Source organism: Dasypus novemcinctus, chromosome 26 (assembly GCF_030445035.2).
Source record: "Dasypus novemcinctus isolate mDasNov1 chromosome 26, mDasNov1.1.hap2, whole genome shotgun sequence".
Taxonomy (NCBI): domain Eukaryota; kingdom Metazoa; phylum Chordata; class Mammalia; order Cingulata; family Dasypodidae; genus Dasypus; species Dasypus novemcinctus.
This window is the reverse complement of record NC_080698.1, coordinates 19,707,463-19,722,537: the sequence shown is the minus strand read 5'-3', so window position 1 is coordinate 19,722,537 and position 15,075 is coordinate 19,707,463. Positions and strand designations below refer to the sequence as shown.

At 39.8% G+C, this 15,075-nt stretch overlaps 1 protein-coding gene across 9 annotated transcripts in view; it reads left to right on the top strand.

Moving 5' to 3' along the window:
- The window catches only part of CFAP20DC (CFAP20 domain containing), a 341,279-nt gene that overhangs the window by 289,660 nt on the left and 36,544 nt on the right, over positions 1 to 15,075 (top strand). For all 9 annotated transcript variants that reach the window (XM_058288694.2, XM_058288692.2, XM_058288689.2 and 6 more), the window contains one exon: positions 2,612 to 2,706. In XM_058288694.2, coding sequence (XP_058144677.1) covers positions 2,612 to 2,706 — 95 coding nt within the window. The remainder of the gene's footprint in view (positions 1 to 2,611; positions 2,707 to 15,075) is intronic.

Here is a 15,075-nt window from a genome sequence, read left to right as displayed (position 1 = left end):
TGGAGGAATCAGTATGAGGCCATGGTTATAGATCAGGGGTCGTCAAAGTTTTTCCATAAAGGGCCAGGTAATAAAATCTCAACTCTGCCACTGCAGCACAAAAGCAGCCATAGACGGTACGTAAACAAATGAGCATGGCTGCATTCCAATAAAACTGTACTGATGGACACTGAAATTTGAGTTTCATATAATTCTCTGTGTCATGAAATATCCTTTTAATTTTTTCAACCTTTTAAAATTGTAAAAACCGAAAGAGATAAATCCATAAAGACAGATGCAGATTGGTGGGTACCACAGGCTGTGGGAGGGAGGAATGGGGAGAAATTGCTTAATGAATATAAGGTTTTTCTTCAGAGTAGTAGAAATGTTTTGGAACTAGGTAGAAGTGGTATGCACAAGATTGTGAATGTATTAAATGCCACTGAACTGTTTAATTTAAAATGTGAGTTTCACCTCTCTATATATATTTTTTTAATGTAAAAGCCATTCTTAGTTTGCAGGCTAGACTTGCCTATGGGCCATAGTTTACCAACCCCCATTGAGAGAGAGAGAGGGATGATAGAGATAGAAAATATTATAAAATGTTAAATTTGAGAATATGGGTGAGGGATATACAGTTCTTTGTACTTTTCTTGCAACTTTTTTATAAACCTGAAATTATTATTTAATTATAAAGAGAAGAGCACTGTACCTTCCATAGCCACTGCTGAGAAGGAGAAACATTGATCAAATTATTGGCTGAAGTGACTGCCTTGCCTTCCTAACAGTTACACAGTAACCTCTACCTACACTTTCCCCCATGCCCATGGACCATGAATAGGAGCTCCTATTGCTGTTGTGTAGAGCTTCTGACTTATAGCTGGGGCTGTCATCATATGATAACGTTATTTTTCTCCTGTTCATCCTTGCTCTCCTTTGCTCTTAGTAATGAGGTCAGTGGGCTGGTAATTGGTATGTGACCTTGTAATTTTCTGTAATGTAGGAATTTTTGGTCTGCTATAATTAATTGGACTAAATAAAAGGTACTTATCAGAAAATGCCCCCATTAGCTTGGAAATATGTGACAAATCCTTTCTGATGCCCTTTATATGTTATTATAAAATTCAATTACACAGCACACTCACCTTGTTTCACCAGCCATAATCTAGTGATAGCTAAAGTAAGCAGTGTCTGAAAGGATCTTAAAATACTATGAACAGGAATTTGGTAATTTTTACATTAAGATACTTTTTATACTGGATGTGTGACTGACCAGTGAAGAAAATCTCTACTATATGGGCTTGTAATCTACCATCCTTTACTGGTTTAATTCAAACAAAGTCAAATTCCTACCTGGGTTTACATTGTAGGAAAAGGCCATACCATGATCTTCAATGATAATGAAGACGATGGTGGTCATAGCTAACTCTGTACCCAGACCATGCCAAATATTTCTCACCCATTTTTTCATTTAATCCTAATGACAAAACTTAGAAGTAGTATTATTATCCCCTTTTTATACATGAGGCTTAGCCATGTTAAGTGACTTGGCCAAGGTCTTATGTTAGGAAACACAGATCTGGCATTGGCCTGAAGAGCCGGCATTCATCCAGAGAGTTGGCATTCTTAGCTATTGTTTGGTACCATCTCCCATTGTGGTTAAAGCCAGTAGAAAATACTGACATTCAGAAAGAAATATTTTCATCATGATGACATGCTCCTGTTGAGTGGAATAAGGCAAATGATAAAGGATGCTAATATCAGTGCAAGAAATAGAATTCACATTGGAAAATCATTCACATTCCCCTTCCTGCTCCCTTCCACTGAAGCTCAATAGCAAGTCTAGAGATGAGCAGGACTTAAAATAGATTGCATGGTGACTCATGCTGTCACCTACTTGGATCTCACTCTCGCAGATATCTACTGCGAGAAGTTTGAAGCAAGGAGTTTGAAAAAGAATGACAGAAAGGAAATTAAAGAGCTTGGGAAATGAGGTTGGACGTTGAAGGCAGAGGAACAAGGAAAGTAGAAAGTGCTTTCTGGAGTAGTCTAGCCACCATTCCTCATAGAGCTGATTTAATGAGATACTCAAGGGCTGACCTGCCCTCGCCTTCCCTTCTTTCACCTTCCACTGCTCTAAAGCCCTGGCTTAATGCATACTGCCGCCCACCATTGTGGTGGTTCCATGACAGCTCCATGACTAACTTCCATTTTGAGTCCCCACGTAGCAAGTTGTTGTCCATAAAAAGAGCCACGTAACTCTAACACGCTTTCTTACCTGAAGATCATAAGAAGCTTTATCTGTGTTACATTTCTTCTGAGTTACATTTTCTTCCTTATGTGAGAACAGTGCTACTGTTTAGTAGCAACAATAATAAACTTTGGAGAAAAATAGTCATCATCATTTAATTGGCACAATTATTGAACAACTAGTTAATTAAGCAATTGACTCCATTTTAAGCAGTTTACAAAACTGGATATTCATATCTGGACATCTTGTCTTTTTGAACTATGAAGGAGGAGAAATATTTCTTTGTGGAATCCCTGGGGAATTAGAAATCTAAGGAAAAGGTAAATTCTTCAGATGGAATCGTGGGCATGTTATACATTCACTTTCTTCTTTTCTTTTTAGGGACTGGTTAAATATGTTCAGCCCTCCAATTGTTCCTCCCAGTCAACAGCCAACAGAGCAAGATCTGGATTCTTCAGGAAGTTCAAGTGCTCAAGGTGGGATTATGGAAAAAGGCTATGCATAAAGAAATAAAAATAATTATAAATAGAGAAAAACAGGCACTTTGAGATACCACTGTTTTCATTAACTGCTGATCACTTAGACTTACACACCCAAAATGAGGTAGCCTATGCCTCATTTTTCTAGGATAATGGATTCTTTGCAATTAAAAAGAATATAAGAGAGAAATTGTCCTTGTTCTTCCAAATGCTAAAAGTAGTTTAGAACATAAGATCATGGTATTGGTATCAAATAGACACTAGTCTGAATTCCCACTCTATCAATTCCTAGCTGTGTGGCCTTTATGAATTTTGCTTATGGCATCTGTAAAATAAGACTAATAATAGATACTACCCACCTGATAGTTGTTCATGAGGATTCAATGAGGTATAATGTATATTAGAAGAGTGTCAACCAAATACCAGCTGTTACTATTATTATGAAGTAGACCCAGTACTCCAGCATCACTGGGATACGTATTTTCATTAAAACAAAGGTTGTCACATAGCTGTGATAGCTATTATTAATGTAAAAATTGGAAGGAAGCAGGAATGAAAATTTGCCTAGGGTTCCCCTTGTTGGCTATAGCCATACAAATGAGCCATTAGTTTCTGGTTATGAGTAGGAAACATGACTGTCAGGAATGCATGGAGGAGGAATACATGAAAGAATCTTAGGTAAAAGTGAAGGGACTGAGAAGGTGGGGGTAGGGGAAATATAAAGTGCATAATTAGAGTGACAAATATGGGACTCTCTGAGACCATTTTCTGTGTTGCATTTTGAAGATGGAAGTGCTATACTGATGTTTTTTTAAAAAATGCCATTGAAACCAATATAAATTGTTCTAACAAAGGTGCCAGTTTTTTTCCTAACTGCCCCAGGGAGAAAGTGGAGCATCCATTTTTCTTCAGGTATGGAGAATTCAGAGTGAGAGCTCATATATCTGAGATGTACATTTTGGCCGCCCAAGGGATGGAGATGTCTTTGTGATTTACTATCTGAAATAGATTATGCCCTTCAAATTGGGAATCTTTTTAGAGGTGTACATTTATAATTATTTATGACAGAAAAATAGAATGCTGGCTCTCAGGAGGAGACCTTGCTGTGAGGGGAACAAATAATATGTTATATTAAGTGTCTAAATGAGCTATAGGAATCCAGAGTATGGTCCTTGAGCATAGGCTCCCAAAATATATGTTAGTGGCTAGTAACTGAAAAGATGTCTTAAAGTTTCCATTGCAAACCCCAGTTCTGACAGCAGGAACTCCATTATGCTGAAGGTAAAGAGAACTTCCAATGAGGGCAAATAAACAACTTAAATTTAAAGGAAGAGTGTAGAAATTTGCTAGCCACTGTTAACCAGATCTGGCATCCCTTCTGCCTGTCACCCTAGTTTTTTATCAGCCTTGATTTGCTCACCTTCCCTTTTCTCATATGGTCGGACAGTTCTTAGTTAATGGATACCATGAAAAATTAGTATTTCCTATTTGGCTAATCTTTACATGTAGAGTAGAGTAGTAGACAAATAGCAGAGCATAGTCTATATTTACTATTATACTGAGATAGTGTTTCATCTGCCCTTATAAAGTGTTTGTCAGAGAAAAATAAGGAGCTCAAGTATCCATGTTGTATCCTTAAAAGGGAAGAGAGGCAAGGTTGTGGACAGTCTGGGGTCTTCCTGGGATTCTGTTAGATAATACCATTAACTTAGCATTTACAATAAAGCAAACGTCACAATAGAGCCAGTCACACAATTTTTTTGGTTTCCCAGTACATATAAAAGTTATGTTTATACTATAATCTGTTAAGTGTGCAATAGCATTGTGTCTTAAAAAACAACTCTTTATTGCTAAATAATGTTAACCATCATCTGAGCCTTCAGCAAGTCCTATTCTTTTTGCTAGTAGAAGGTCTTGCCTCAGTGTTGATGGTTGATGACTGAACAAGATGGTGTTTGCTGAAGGTTGTGGTGGCTGTGGCAATTTCTTAAAATAAGACAACAATGAAGTTGGCTACATTGATCAACTCTTCCTTTCACAAAAGGTTTCTCTGTAGCATGTGATGCTGTTTGATAGCATTTTACCCACAGAAGAACTTCTTTCAGAATTGGAATCAATATTCTCAAACCCTGCCATTGCTTTATTAACTATGAATATGTAATATTCTAAATCCTTTGTTGTCATTTCAACAGTGTTCACAGCATCTTCACCAGGAGTAGATTCCATCTCAAGAAACCAATTTCTTTGCTCATCCGTAAGCAGCAACTCCTCATCCATTCACGTTTCGTCACGAAATTGCAGCAATTCAATCACATCTTCAGGCTCTACATCTAATTCTACTTCTCTCACTATTTCCCCCACACCTGCAGTTTCTTCCTCTACTGAAATCTTGAATCCCTCAAAGTCATCCATAAGGGTTGGAATCAACTTCTTCCAAACTGCTGTGAATGTTGATATTTTTACCTCCTCCCATGAATCTCCAGTGTTCTTCATGGCATCTAGAATGGTGAATCCTTACCAGAAGGTTTTCAATTCAATTTGCCCAGATGCATCAAAGGAATCACTATCTATGGCAGCTATAACCTTATAAAATGTATTTCTTAATAAGACATAAAAGTCTAAATGACTCCTTGATCCATGGGCTGCAGAATGAACGTTGTGTTAGCAGGCATGAAAACAGTAGTCATTTCCTTGTATATCTCCATCAGAGCTCTTGGGTGACTAGGTGCCTTGTCAGTGGGCAGTAATATTTTGAAAGGAATCTTTTCTTCTGAGAAGTAGGTCTCAATATTGTGCTTAAAATATTCAGTATACTATGTTATAAACAGATGTGCTATCATCCAGGCTTTGTTTTTCCGTTTACAGAGCAATGGCAAAATAGATTTAGCATCATTCTTAAGGGACTTAGGATTTTTGGAATGAGCACTGGCTTCAGGTTAAAGTCACCAGCTACATTAGCCCCTAAAAGAGAGTCACCTTTTCCTTTGAAGATTTGAAGCCAGTCATTACCTACTCTGCTCTACCTATGAAAGTCCTAGATGGCGTCTTCTTCCTAGAGAAGGCTGTACCATCTACATTGAAAATCTGTGGAATGTAGCCACCTTCATCAATTCTCTTAGCTAGATCTTCTGGATAACTTGCTGTAGCTTCTACATCAGCACTTGCTTCTTCACCTCATTCTTTTATGTTACAGAAACGGCTTCTTTCCTTAAACCATAAATCAACCACTGCTAGCTTCAGACTTTTCTTCTGCAGCTTTCTCTCCTTTCTCAGCCTTAACAGAATTGAAGGGAGTTAGTGCCTTGCCCTGGATTAGGCTTTGGCTCCAGGGAATGTTGTGACTGGTTTGACCTTCTATCCAGACCACTCAAACCTCCGAATCAGCAATAATGCTGGTTTGCTTCCTTATCATTCATGTGTTCACCGGAGTAGCACTTTTCATTTCCTTCAAGAACTTTCCCTTTGCATTCACAACTTGACTAACGCAGGAGGCCTAGCTTTCAGCCTTTCTTGCCTTTAGACTTGCCTTCCCCACTAAGTTTAATCATGTCTAGCTTTTGATTTAAATGAGAGACGAGTGATTCTTCATTTTACTTGAACACTTAGCAGTCATGGTAGGGTTATTAATTGGCCTAATTTCAATATTGCTGAGTCTCAGGGGGAGGCCCACAGAGGGAGAGAGATGGGGGAAACATCAAAGATAATTTATCACAGATCACCATAACAGATATAATGGTAATAAAGAAGGTTGCAATATTATGAAAATTACCAAAATGTGACACAGAGACATGAAGTGAGCACACACTGTTGGAATAATGGTGTCAATAGACTTGCTTAATGCAGAATTGCCTCAAATCTGCAATTTTTTAAAAAGCATTATCTGTCAAGTATAGTAAAGGGAAGCACATTAAAACAAGGTATGCCTCTAATAATAATAATAGCTAACGCAGACTGAACCCTCCTGTGCTCCTGGCCTACCTGTGTGTACTTCACTCTGATGCTCACAGCAACCTCCTGTGGTACTGCTGCTCCCTCCCCCACCCACAAGGCACGCTGGGTGGGGCGATATACACAACCACATGCTTCCAGCACAGACGGAGAGGCCTTGAGGTGTTTGTGTAGCAGGAGACATGTGTGCATTTTAACAGCAGGGAAAGACGGCCTGACCAATATATAATTTTAGAAAACTTGCCCCAGGCCATACAGAAGTAAGGAGTTGTGGCTGCCTTGAGTGGGAGGTTCCTGTCCCTACTTTATGCAGAAGGAGTTTTGTCACAGCCACAGCTCCTGTTTGTTGAGAATGTCTCAAGTGTATGAGTGCCACCTGAAAGGGAGCAGCTGTGCTTTGAAGGGGGCCCACCAGTTGGCAGGAAGAGCGCTGTGCTCCAGGCCTCTCAGGTGGATGGAGAACTGGGCAGCTCTTCGCATCTCCCCCTAGGCCTAACAGCATCGCTGAATACTAATTACCATGGGCGCGGTGCCCTTAACACTTACTTTAAAAAAAAAAAAGTACTTTCCTAGAGCTTGTGTGAAATGCAAAAATGAGACGTTAAGATTTTCAGAAATTACTCAAGAAAACAACCAAACTGTCCTTTTGAAAATGAACCCTACTTCGCTCAAAGAATAGTTGCCAATTTGTTTTTGACATTTATTCCTTTACAGATATGAATTATTATGCTTATTTATGCTTACCAGCTCCAAAATGGAATAAAAATGGCCTCTCTCCTAAGGCCTGTAGACCTCTCTTGCAGTTAACACAGAATTTTAATAAGAAAGGCATTTGAAAGGGCTTTTAGAATGGCCGGAATTTTATAAAAAAATTAAGTTCCTTTATGGCAAAGCCACATAGGATATTCCTTTATGAACATTGATCTCCCATGAGACAGAAATAGGCAGGAGAATGTTTATTTTATAGATGCAATATCCAAATTACTAGTATAAATTTCCCTGCAAGTCCATGGCCCCTCAAAGCATGACTGAGCACTGTGACCCTGCCAGAGGATTCCATTCATGCTTCTCCTATTTCCTGCCTCATGATTATCTGACACATACTTAATACACTGCATTGAAAGACAGTTTTCCAGCATCATTTTATCAGTTATCTCACCAGATTTGCTTCATAAAACATATCTAACATGGCACTCAGGACATGGCAAAGCCTCATAAATATTTGATGAGTGACCACATGACTCTGCTGCCCATGGGAAGTGTGAGGATGATTTGATCTACTCTTTGGACCTTTCCTGTACCTTGAAGATTTACTTAGGATGCTAGAAGACTTTCCCCCAAAAAAGCACTGTTGGTGATTGTTTTAGTCTGCCAAAGGGATGCCAATGCAAAGTATCAGAAATCTGTTGGTTTTTTTATAAAGGGGGTTTATTTGGGGAAAAGCTTACAGTTCCAAGGCCATAAAAAGTTCAACTCAAGGCACCGTTAAGAGGTGCTTTCTCACCAAAGTCAGTTACCACTTGTTGAAGCAAGATGGCCGCCCAGCTCTGGCTGGTCCCTGCCTTCCCCTCCCGGCTCACCCTTTCCTCTTGAGCGCTAGGGGCCCAGCCTCTGAAAGCTGTGTGCTTAAGTGATCCTGTCGTCCCCTCTCTCCTGGCACAGGGCTTGTTTCTTTCCCAACCTCCTATATCAGTCTTGGCTGCTTAGCTCTCTTCCAAATCTCAGCTGTAAGCTATCAGGTAAATAGATCATCTCTTCCCCAGGCCTCAGCTGTTTAAGCATTCTCCTTTCTGTCACATGGCAGGATCAAAAATAACAGATTTTTATGAGGGTCTGTTTATATCAGACACAGCAAGGAATGGGGACTCAACCTGAGTCATGCCTCACTGAGTAGTCAAATCAAAAAGCCCTGTAAGCAATCTTAACAGGTAATCTATTCAAAAGCCCCTCAAGTGAATTGAATACCACCAAAGGGTATCACACCCAGAGGAATAGATTCATTTACAAACATGATCTTTCTCTTTTTGGATTCATAAAATTATCTCAGACTGCTGCAATGACGTAAACATAACAAAAGCTAGCATTAACAGAGCACCCATTCCGTGCGTAAGGCGTTTTTCTGCGCACTCCCTCACAAGGGCTCCTCCCAACAGTCCCCGGCTTTGGGTTATGTTGTGTCCCCATTTGGCAGGGGAGGCCCGGAGGGGCCTGGATCACTGGAGCAAGGCAGTGACAGGCAATCACCCTTTACCCCACGCTGGGCTACGACTACAAAATGCCCAGGTAGGGCAATAAGAACTGCACGATTTTGTGTGATCTATGTACCTTTTTTTAAAAAAGATTAAAAAATTAAAAATGAAATAAAATTAAAAAGAACTGCACGATTGAAATGTCCACTGCAGTTCTGAAAAATTAGGAAGCTCTCTTTCTCGAAACTTTCTGGATAAAATAGTACTTTCCTTAGATCTATAGGAGCCCCCATCCGAACTCTGCTTATAAAGATTCATAGCACTTATGACATTTTGAATCCAGAGCTCCTGCCCCTTCTCCCGTGAAGCATCGAGTTGCTTTTAGTTTTCTGATTCAGCTTGCGGGGGTAAGGGGGTGAGGGGGTGAGGGGTTAATTATGTTCTCTTATGCAAATATCATTGTCCAGGGGGTGTCTTCTCTTCTGTAGAGAAGTAATTTGGAGGGCGTGTGGATAGTATAAAGGGGTTTGGGGGTGAACTCTCTAGTAGAAATGTAGAAAATGGTCATATTCCTGGTGTCTGAGACTCTCGTCCCAGAGGGGTGGCCCAGGATATGTTCCCTGCTACCTGCTACCCTTGCTGGAATTTGGGATGCATTTTCCCATTGCTGTCACCTGGGCCATCCGTAAACTCAGGTCTTTAGCACACCATAGGCTCTGTAGGCTTCAGAGCTCTGCAGGCTGGTTAAGGACCTTCCTTCACACATAACAAAATGCGTTCAGAGTTGTAAACCACACATTCACAAGCGCACACTTGGATCACTGCACATTTTTAAGTAGGGACTACCTGGAAAACATGAAATTGCAATAATTCCTAATTAATCATCCAAATCCTTCAACATGACTCTTTAAATGGCATTTTCAAAGTAAAATATAGCCACCAGTTTTTACACAATGTGTGATATACTTACTTCCCAAATGACACCTGAACTATAATCATGGCATGTTATTTGCCTTCCAAAGAACAATATAGCCTTCTAGTAAAAGAAAGTATCTTTTCATCTTTTTTATTTCCCATTTGATCATTTATCTTTCTCCCATTTGAGGGTACATATTTGCTGAGAAACAATAGTCAACAGTTTGCAGCTGACTTTCTCAGATTTTAGTGCAAATTAATTTTGCCCTCCTGCATGTGCGTTGGTGGAGGAGTTTGCCAGCACCCGGTTCTCAGCAGAATCTTATCTAAAATGCCGTCTTTATTGATCCTAAGGCCGACTTGCTCCAAGTGACGATAGCTCACCAATGAATTGTCTCAACAGTAGTGTATTAGTATGCACATAGAAATACAGTCAGTCAGTTCTCAAGATCTATAAGGAAGAAAATGCATTAACTGCTTTAAAAAAATTCTAGGTGGGAGAGTCAGAAAATCGAAAATCAAGTGATTTGTCTTGATTCAGAGATTTTAAATCTGATAAACGGGTCTCACATCATTTCTTTTCAAGCTTGAAGACTTAGCATGCGCTTATAGGTTTTCTATTATCTGCAGTTAAAATGCATTAAATATAGATAATTAAGCATTTCTATTAATTGACTTTCAAAAGGTGAACTGGTGGGATTATTTACCTGAGCTAATCGAACCAAGGGGCGGGCAGCCAGTGTTGCTTCCTGTGTGCTGGCTCTGTTGGTTTCTTCTGATATTGCTGTTTGCCATTTTCAAAGTGAATGAGGCTAAAAGTTTGTAACTAGATTATGATCTGAAAGGTAATTTTATTTCACTAGAAATGGCTTTATTATGTGGAGAAGAGTAAAAATGTAATTTGGACCCTTGTCCAGATGCTCTTAGTCTGGTAACAGAAATGATTACATTTGTTAATTTCTCCTTTTAGAGTTTCTGTAGCCAGTCTTTAAATAGAGCAATTTAGCATTTTGAGGAAACAAACTCTGCACTCCCCAAGAACATAATTGAAAATTACCCCATACCCATGCACAATAATTACCTCTCAAAACATTTTCCATTGCTTGACATCATAGTGGTAATTGCTTCATGATATTATAATTTCATTACGTAGGAATTACAATGGCAAAATGATGTAAGTTGGAGGCTTTGAAAATTAAGTTACAATGAAAACAAAAGCTTTATGCAAGTTTTAGCACTTATTTCGATGTAAAATTATACATAATCTCACTCAGTTTTTGTACGAATGTCATTGTTTGTAGAGGTTTAAAACACATCCATTTAAAGCTTTGGTACTAAAAACCACAAAACCTATCTGAGTACCCATGATTATAAGGCATGAGGTTCCTGTTCTGTAGTGCTCTGTATTGGAACGAATGCATTTATATAGCAGTTATTGCTCCAGTGCAAATGCATTATGTAGCAAAACCTCTACTAACGAATTAGATCCACCCCGATCTCTTTGCAGTTGGTAATAAAGACCCATGGCCCATTACAATGCTTATTTTCATCTGGAAAGATTCCTGACTGGTTGTAAAATGTGTTGAGTTTTCTAATTTAATAGCACCAACTTAAAAATTTATCTTTTTGGAAAGTGCAGGCACAGAATCCACTAAACAATTATATAGAGTATAACTCTTATGTGCCAGAGGTCAGAGTTTTCCCCAGTTATTAATGAAGTAAATTAAGAAATCCAGTGGTAAATCCCTAAGATAGTTACCACTCATAATCATTTACTTCTGTGATGTGTGATTTAACATTATACCTGTAACAGTTTGATATTGTTGATGAATTCCAAAAAGGAATATTGGATTCTGTTTGTAAACTGATCTTTTCCTCTAGGCATATTAGATTATATTGGATTCATAAGTTTACTTGATTAAGTAATTATGTAAACCTCTTGTGCCAATAGGGCACTCCCTTTGGTGGGTGGGGACTCACAGATAAAAGGCATGGTAAAGGACAGAGTTAAGGGTTTTTGATGTTGGAGTTTGATGCTGAAGCCTTAGGCTAGAGCACCAGGAAGTAAGCATACAGAGGAAAGTAAGCATCCAGGAAGGGAGAAATCCAGGAAGCCTGAACCCTGGCAGACGTCAGCAGCCATGCCATCTTGCTCCAACACATGAAAATAGACTTTGGTGAAGGAAGCAACTTATGCTTTATGGCCTAGTACCTGTAAGCTCCTACCCCAAATAAATACCCTTTATGAAAACCAACCAATTTCTGGTATTTTGCATCAGCACCCCTTTGGCTGACTAATAAAATACCTGATAGAAAAATTAGTTTTACATTTTGAAAAATGCATGCTTTTGGTACAAGAGCCATTTTTATTTAAAGATTAATTCATCATAATGTCCTGTCTAAACTGATTGAGTGCTTTGTGTTTCATTCGAATTCGCTTTTTTTTTCTTTTGGTAGTAAAAAGATCAAACAGATACTGTTTCGGGGTAGGGAATAAGGTATAAATGAACATACTCCTCACACATCTAACTCAAATCCATGACGATGATTTAACAAAAACACCAGCATGTATTCATTTTTCACTGTGTTTATACTGGGTGTTACATCATTTAGTTCCCCTAAGTTCTATAACAGGTACTATTATTATCCTTACTTGATGTACGAGGAAACCAAAGTTCTGTGTGATGAAGTGTCCCAGTGTCCCACAACTGCAAAGCAGTAGATTTGAGATTTGGACCCATGTCTGTCCAACTCTGTTGCCTAAATGTTTAACTACTTTGTCACACTGCCATCACACATTGACAGCTTTTCTTCACACTTTAAACGTTATCAGTACTCCTGTCCTAAATTCTAAAACAGAGTCTATGGTTCATAATTTATTTTATTAGTATAATTATTATCTTTCATAGTAATAGAAGCTATCATTTATTGAGCAACTACTGGGTACACTGAGCTATGCGTGAATACTAGAAATTGCCAGTATCCAATTTAATCTTCCACCAAAGAAATAGAAATTGTTATTCCCATTTTATAGATGCAGAAACAAGGTTCTGAGGAGGTGGAATACCCTGCAACCTGCCCAAGGTCATTTGGGTAGTAAACAGCAGAGCCCAGGTTCACCCCTGGGTTTGCTGGATTCTTGAGCCTGTGGGTCCTCTTAGCCTCTGCAGTAGCGACTCCTGGTTTAACCCTCACTGGTCTGCAGTAGCTGCTTTTGTTTCATGTGTGTATGTCACATCCATAACTAGATTTTGTCCAGCTCAAATGCAGGCATGTTATAGATATGTATTGATGAACTGATTTTGTTCAGTTCTCTGAAGTAGCCCAAAGAGTAAAGGGATGATGGGTTGAGTGCCTGAAAGAAAAGGACATGCACTCTCTCCTTTGATGTGCTTAGTGTGCAGAAGTGACCTGAAGGGGGTTGTTTTCCTCATGGAACTATCACTGGAAAAGCAACCTCAGCCTCTCCTACTTAGAGGAAGAGGTTGGAGGCAGGGCCCAGGGCATCATTCCTAACACAACAGAAGACAGTGACGGAAAGCGGCCTTCCTTCTCTGAGTTCCTGTTCTTAATTAGAAACTGTGAGGAGTGCTCAGGTCAGCTACCACTATTAATATGTTCCTTAAAGTTCTGTCTTACTTCAAGGATACCTCTATGGCCAGGGATCACAGAAGCTCCTCAAAGACAGTGCTGAGATCACTGACAAAATCCACACAAATGGTGGCCCCAGTCCCTGCTTCACCTTCCTGAGTATCATTCCACTTGCTGATCAATTCTAATCCTTAGAAAAGTTTTCCTTGTGCTGAGCCCAAATCTGGCTCCCATAACTCTCACCTCTTGCTTCTATTGCTTCCTCCTGGAATCTCTAGAATGTTAACTTCTCACTCATATACCACCCCTTCTGTACCTGAAGCCACAAGGCTTTCACCTCCACTAACCTTTCTCTTTGGAGTCCATAAGTCCAGTTCCTCTGGGCTTATTAAGCTATTTGCCTCTGCCCTCCCCTCTCTCATCTTTGCCAATAGTTTTTGACATGGGAGACCAAATTTCTTTTGTTTCCAAGTTCACTTTTTAAAATATAGGACATAATTTACATAAGAGTAAATCATTTACTCTTTCCAATATTTAAATTCCTTTGATGTAATAGCTCCCAATAGAATGTGTTACTGCCTTCTTACCAAAAACATCGAGCACTGTGCTGTGGAAAGAACAACGAACTGAAAGTGTAGAAACCTGAGTTCGTCTCTGACTCTGCCTTTCACTCACCAAGTGACCTCAGATGAGCTATTTAATTTTGCAGACCCTGGTTTCCTCATCTGTAAAATAGGCACAATAATTTCCACCTACTTCACAGGATTGTGAGGGTCAAATGAGCCACTGCATGAGAAAGTGCTTTCTAAACCATCAGGGCCTCTACCAATTGGGGTCTTACTAAGAAAGGCAGAAGTAACTGAATAATTAACCCCTTTCTTAAGCCCTACTTTTGAAGGACTGCCAGCACAGCACTCAGCTCACGGAGGGCCAGAGGGTTTCATGATGTTCCTCTGCTACATTGCACTCTTGTTGAGGACATGACCTGTTTGTTTGTTTGTTTTCTTTATTTTTATTTATTTTTTGCCTGTTTCTTATAATCAGCATTTTCCCTGTAGTGAGCTGAATTGTGTCCTCCAAAAGGAATGTTGAAATCCTAACCCCCAGTACCTGTGACTGACCTTATTTGGAAATACAGTCTTTGCAGATATAATCAAGTTAAGATGAGGTCACCAGGCTTAGGGTGGGCCCTAAATCCAGTGACTTGGTATATTCGTAAGAGAAAGGAGGGGGTGATTTAGACACAGACACACAGAAACCATACGCAGAGGATGGCCGGCCACCTGAACATGGAGGCAGAGGATGGCGTGGTGTGGCTCTAAGTCAAGGAACACCAAGGATGGCCAGCACCCACCAGAAGCTGGAAGAGGCAAGGAAGGATTCTCCCCTGGGGGCTTCAGAGGGAGCATGGCCCTGTTAATACCTTGGTTTTGGATTTCTAGCCACCTGAAACAAGAAAGAACAATTTTCTGTTTATAGTACTTGTTACAGCAGCCGTGGGGAACTAATATGGTTCCCAGCACCTTGTTCAGTGCCTGGCTCATGGAAGAAGAATGGGCAGGGGAATGGTGGTGGCACAGTTTCAAATCCCCACCTTCTCCATCTGGCCGCACTCCCTTGGACTTACTCCAGCTTGTCTTAACAGGGTCCTTGGTCTGATTTTGGCTAGGTAAAATGAAATCCCACTACTGCCATCACCTTCCCTTAGTCTGGGCAGTGACAT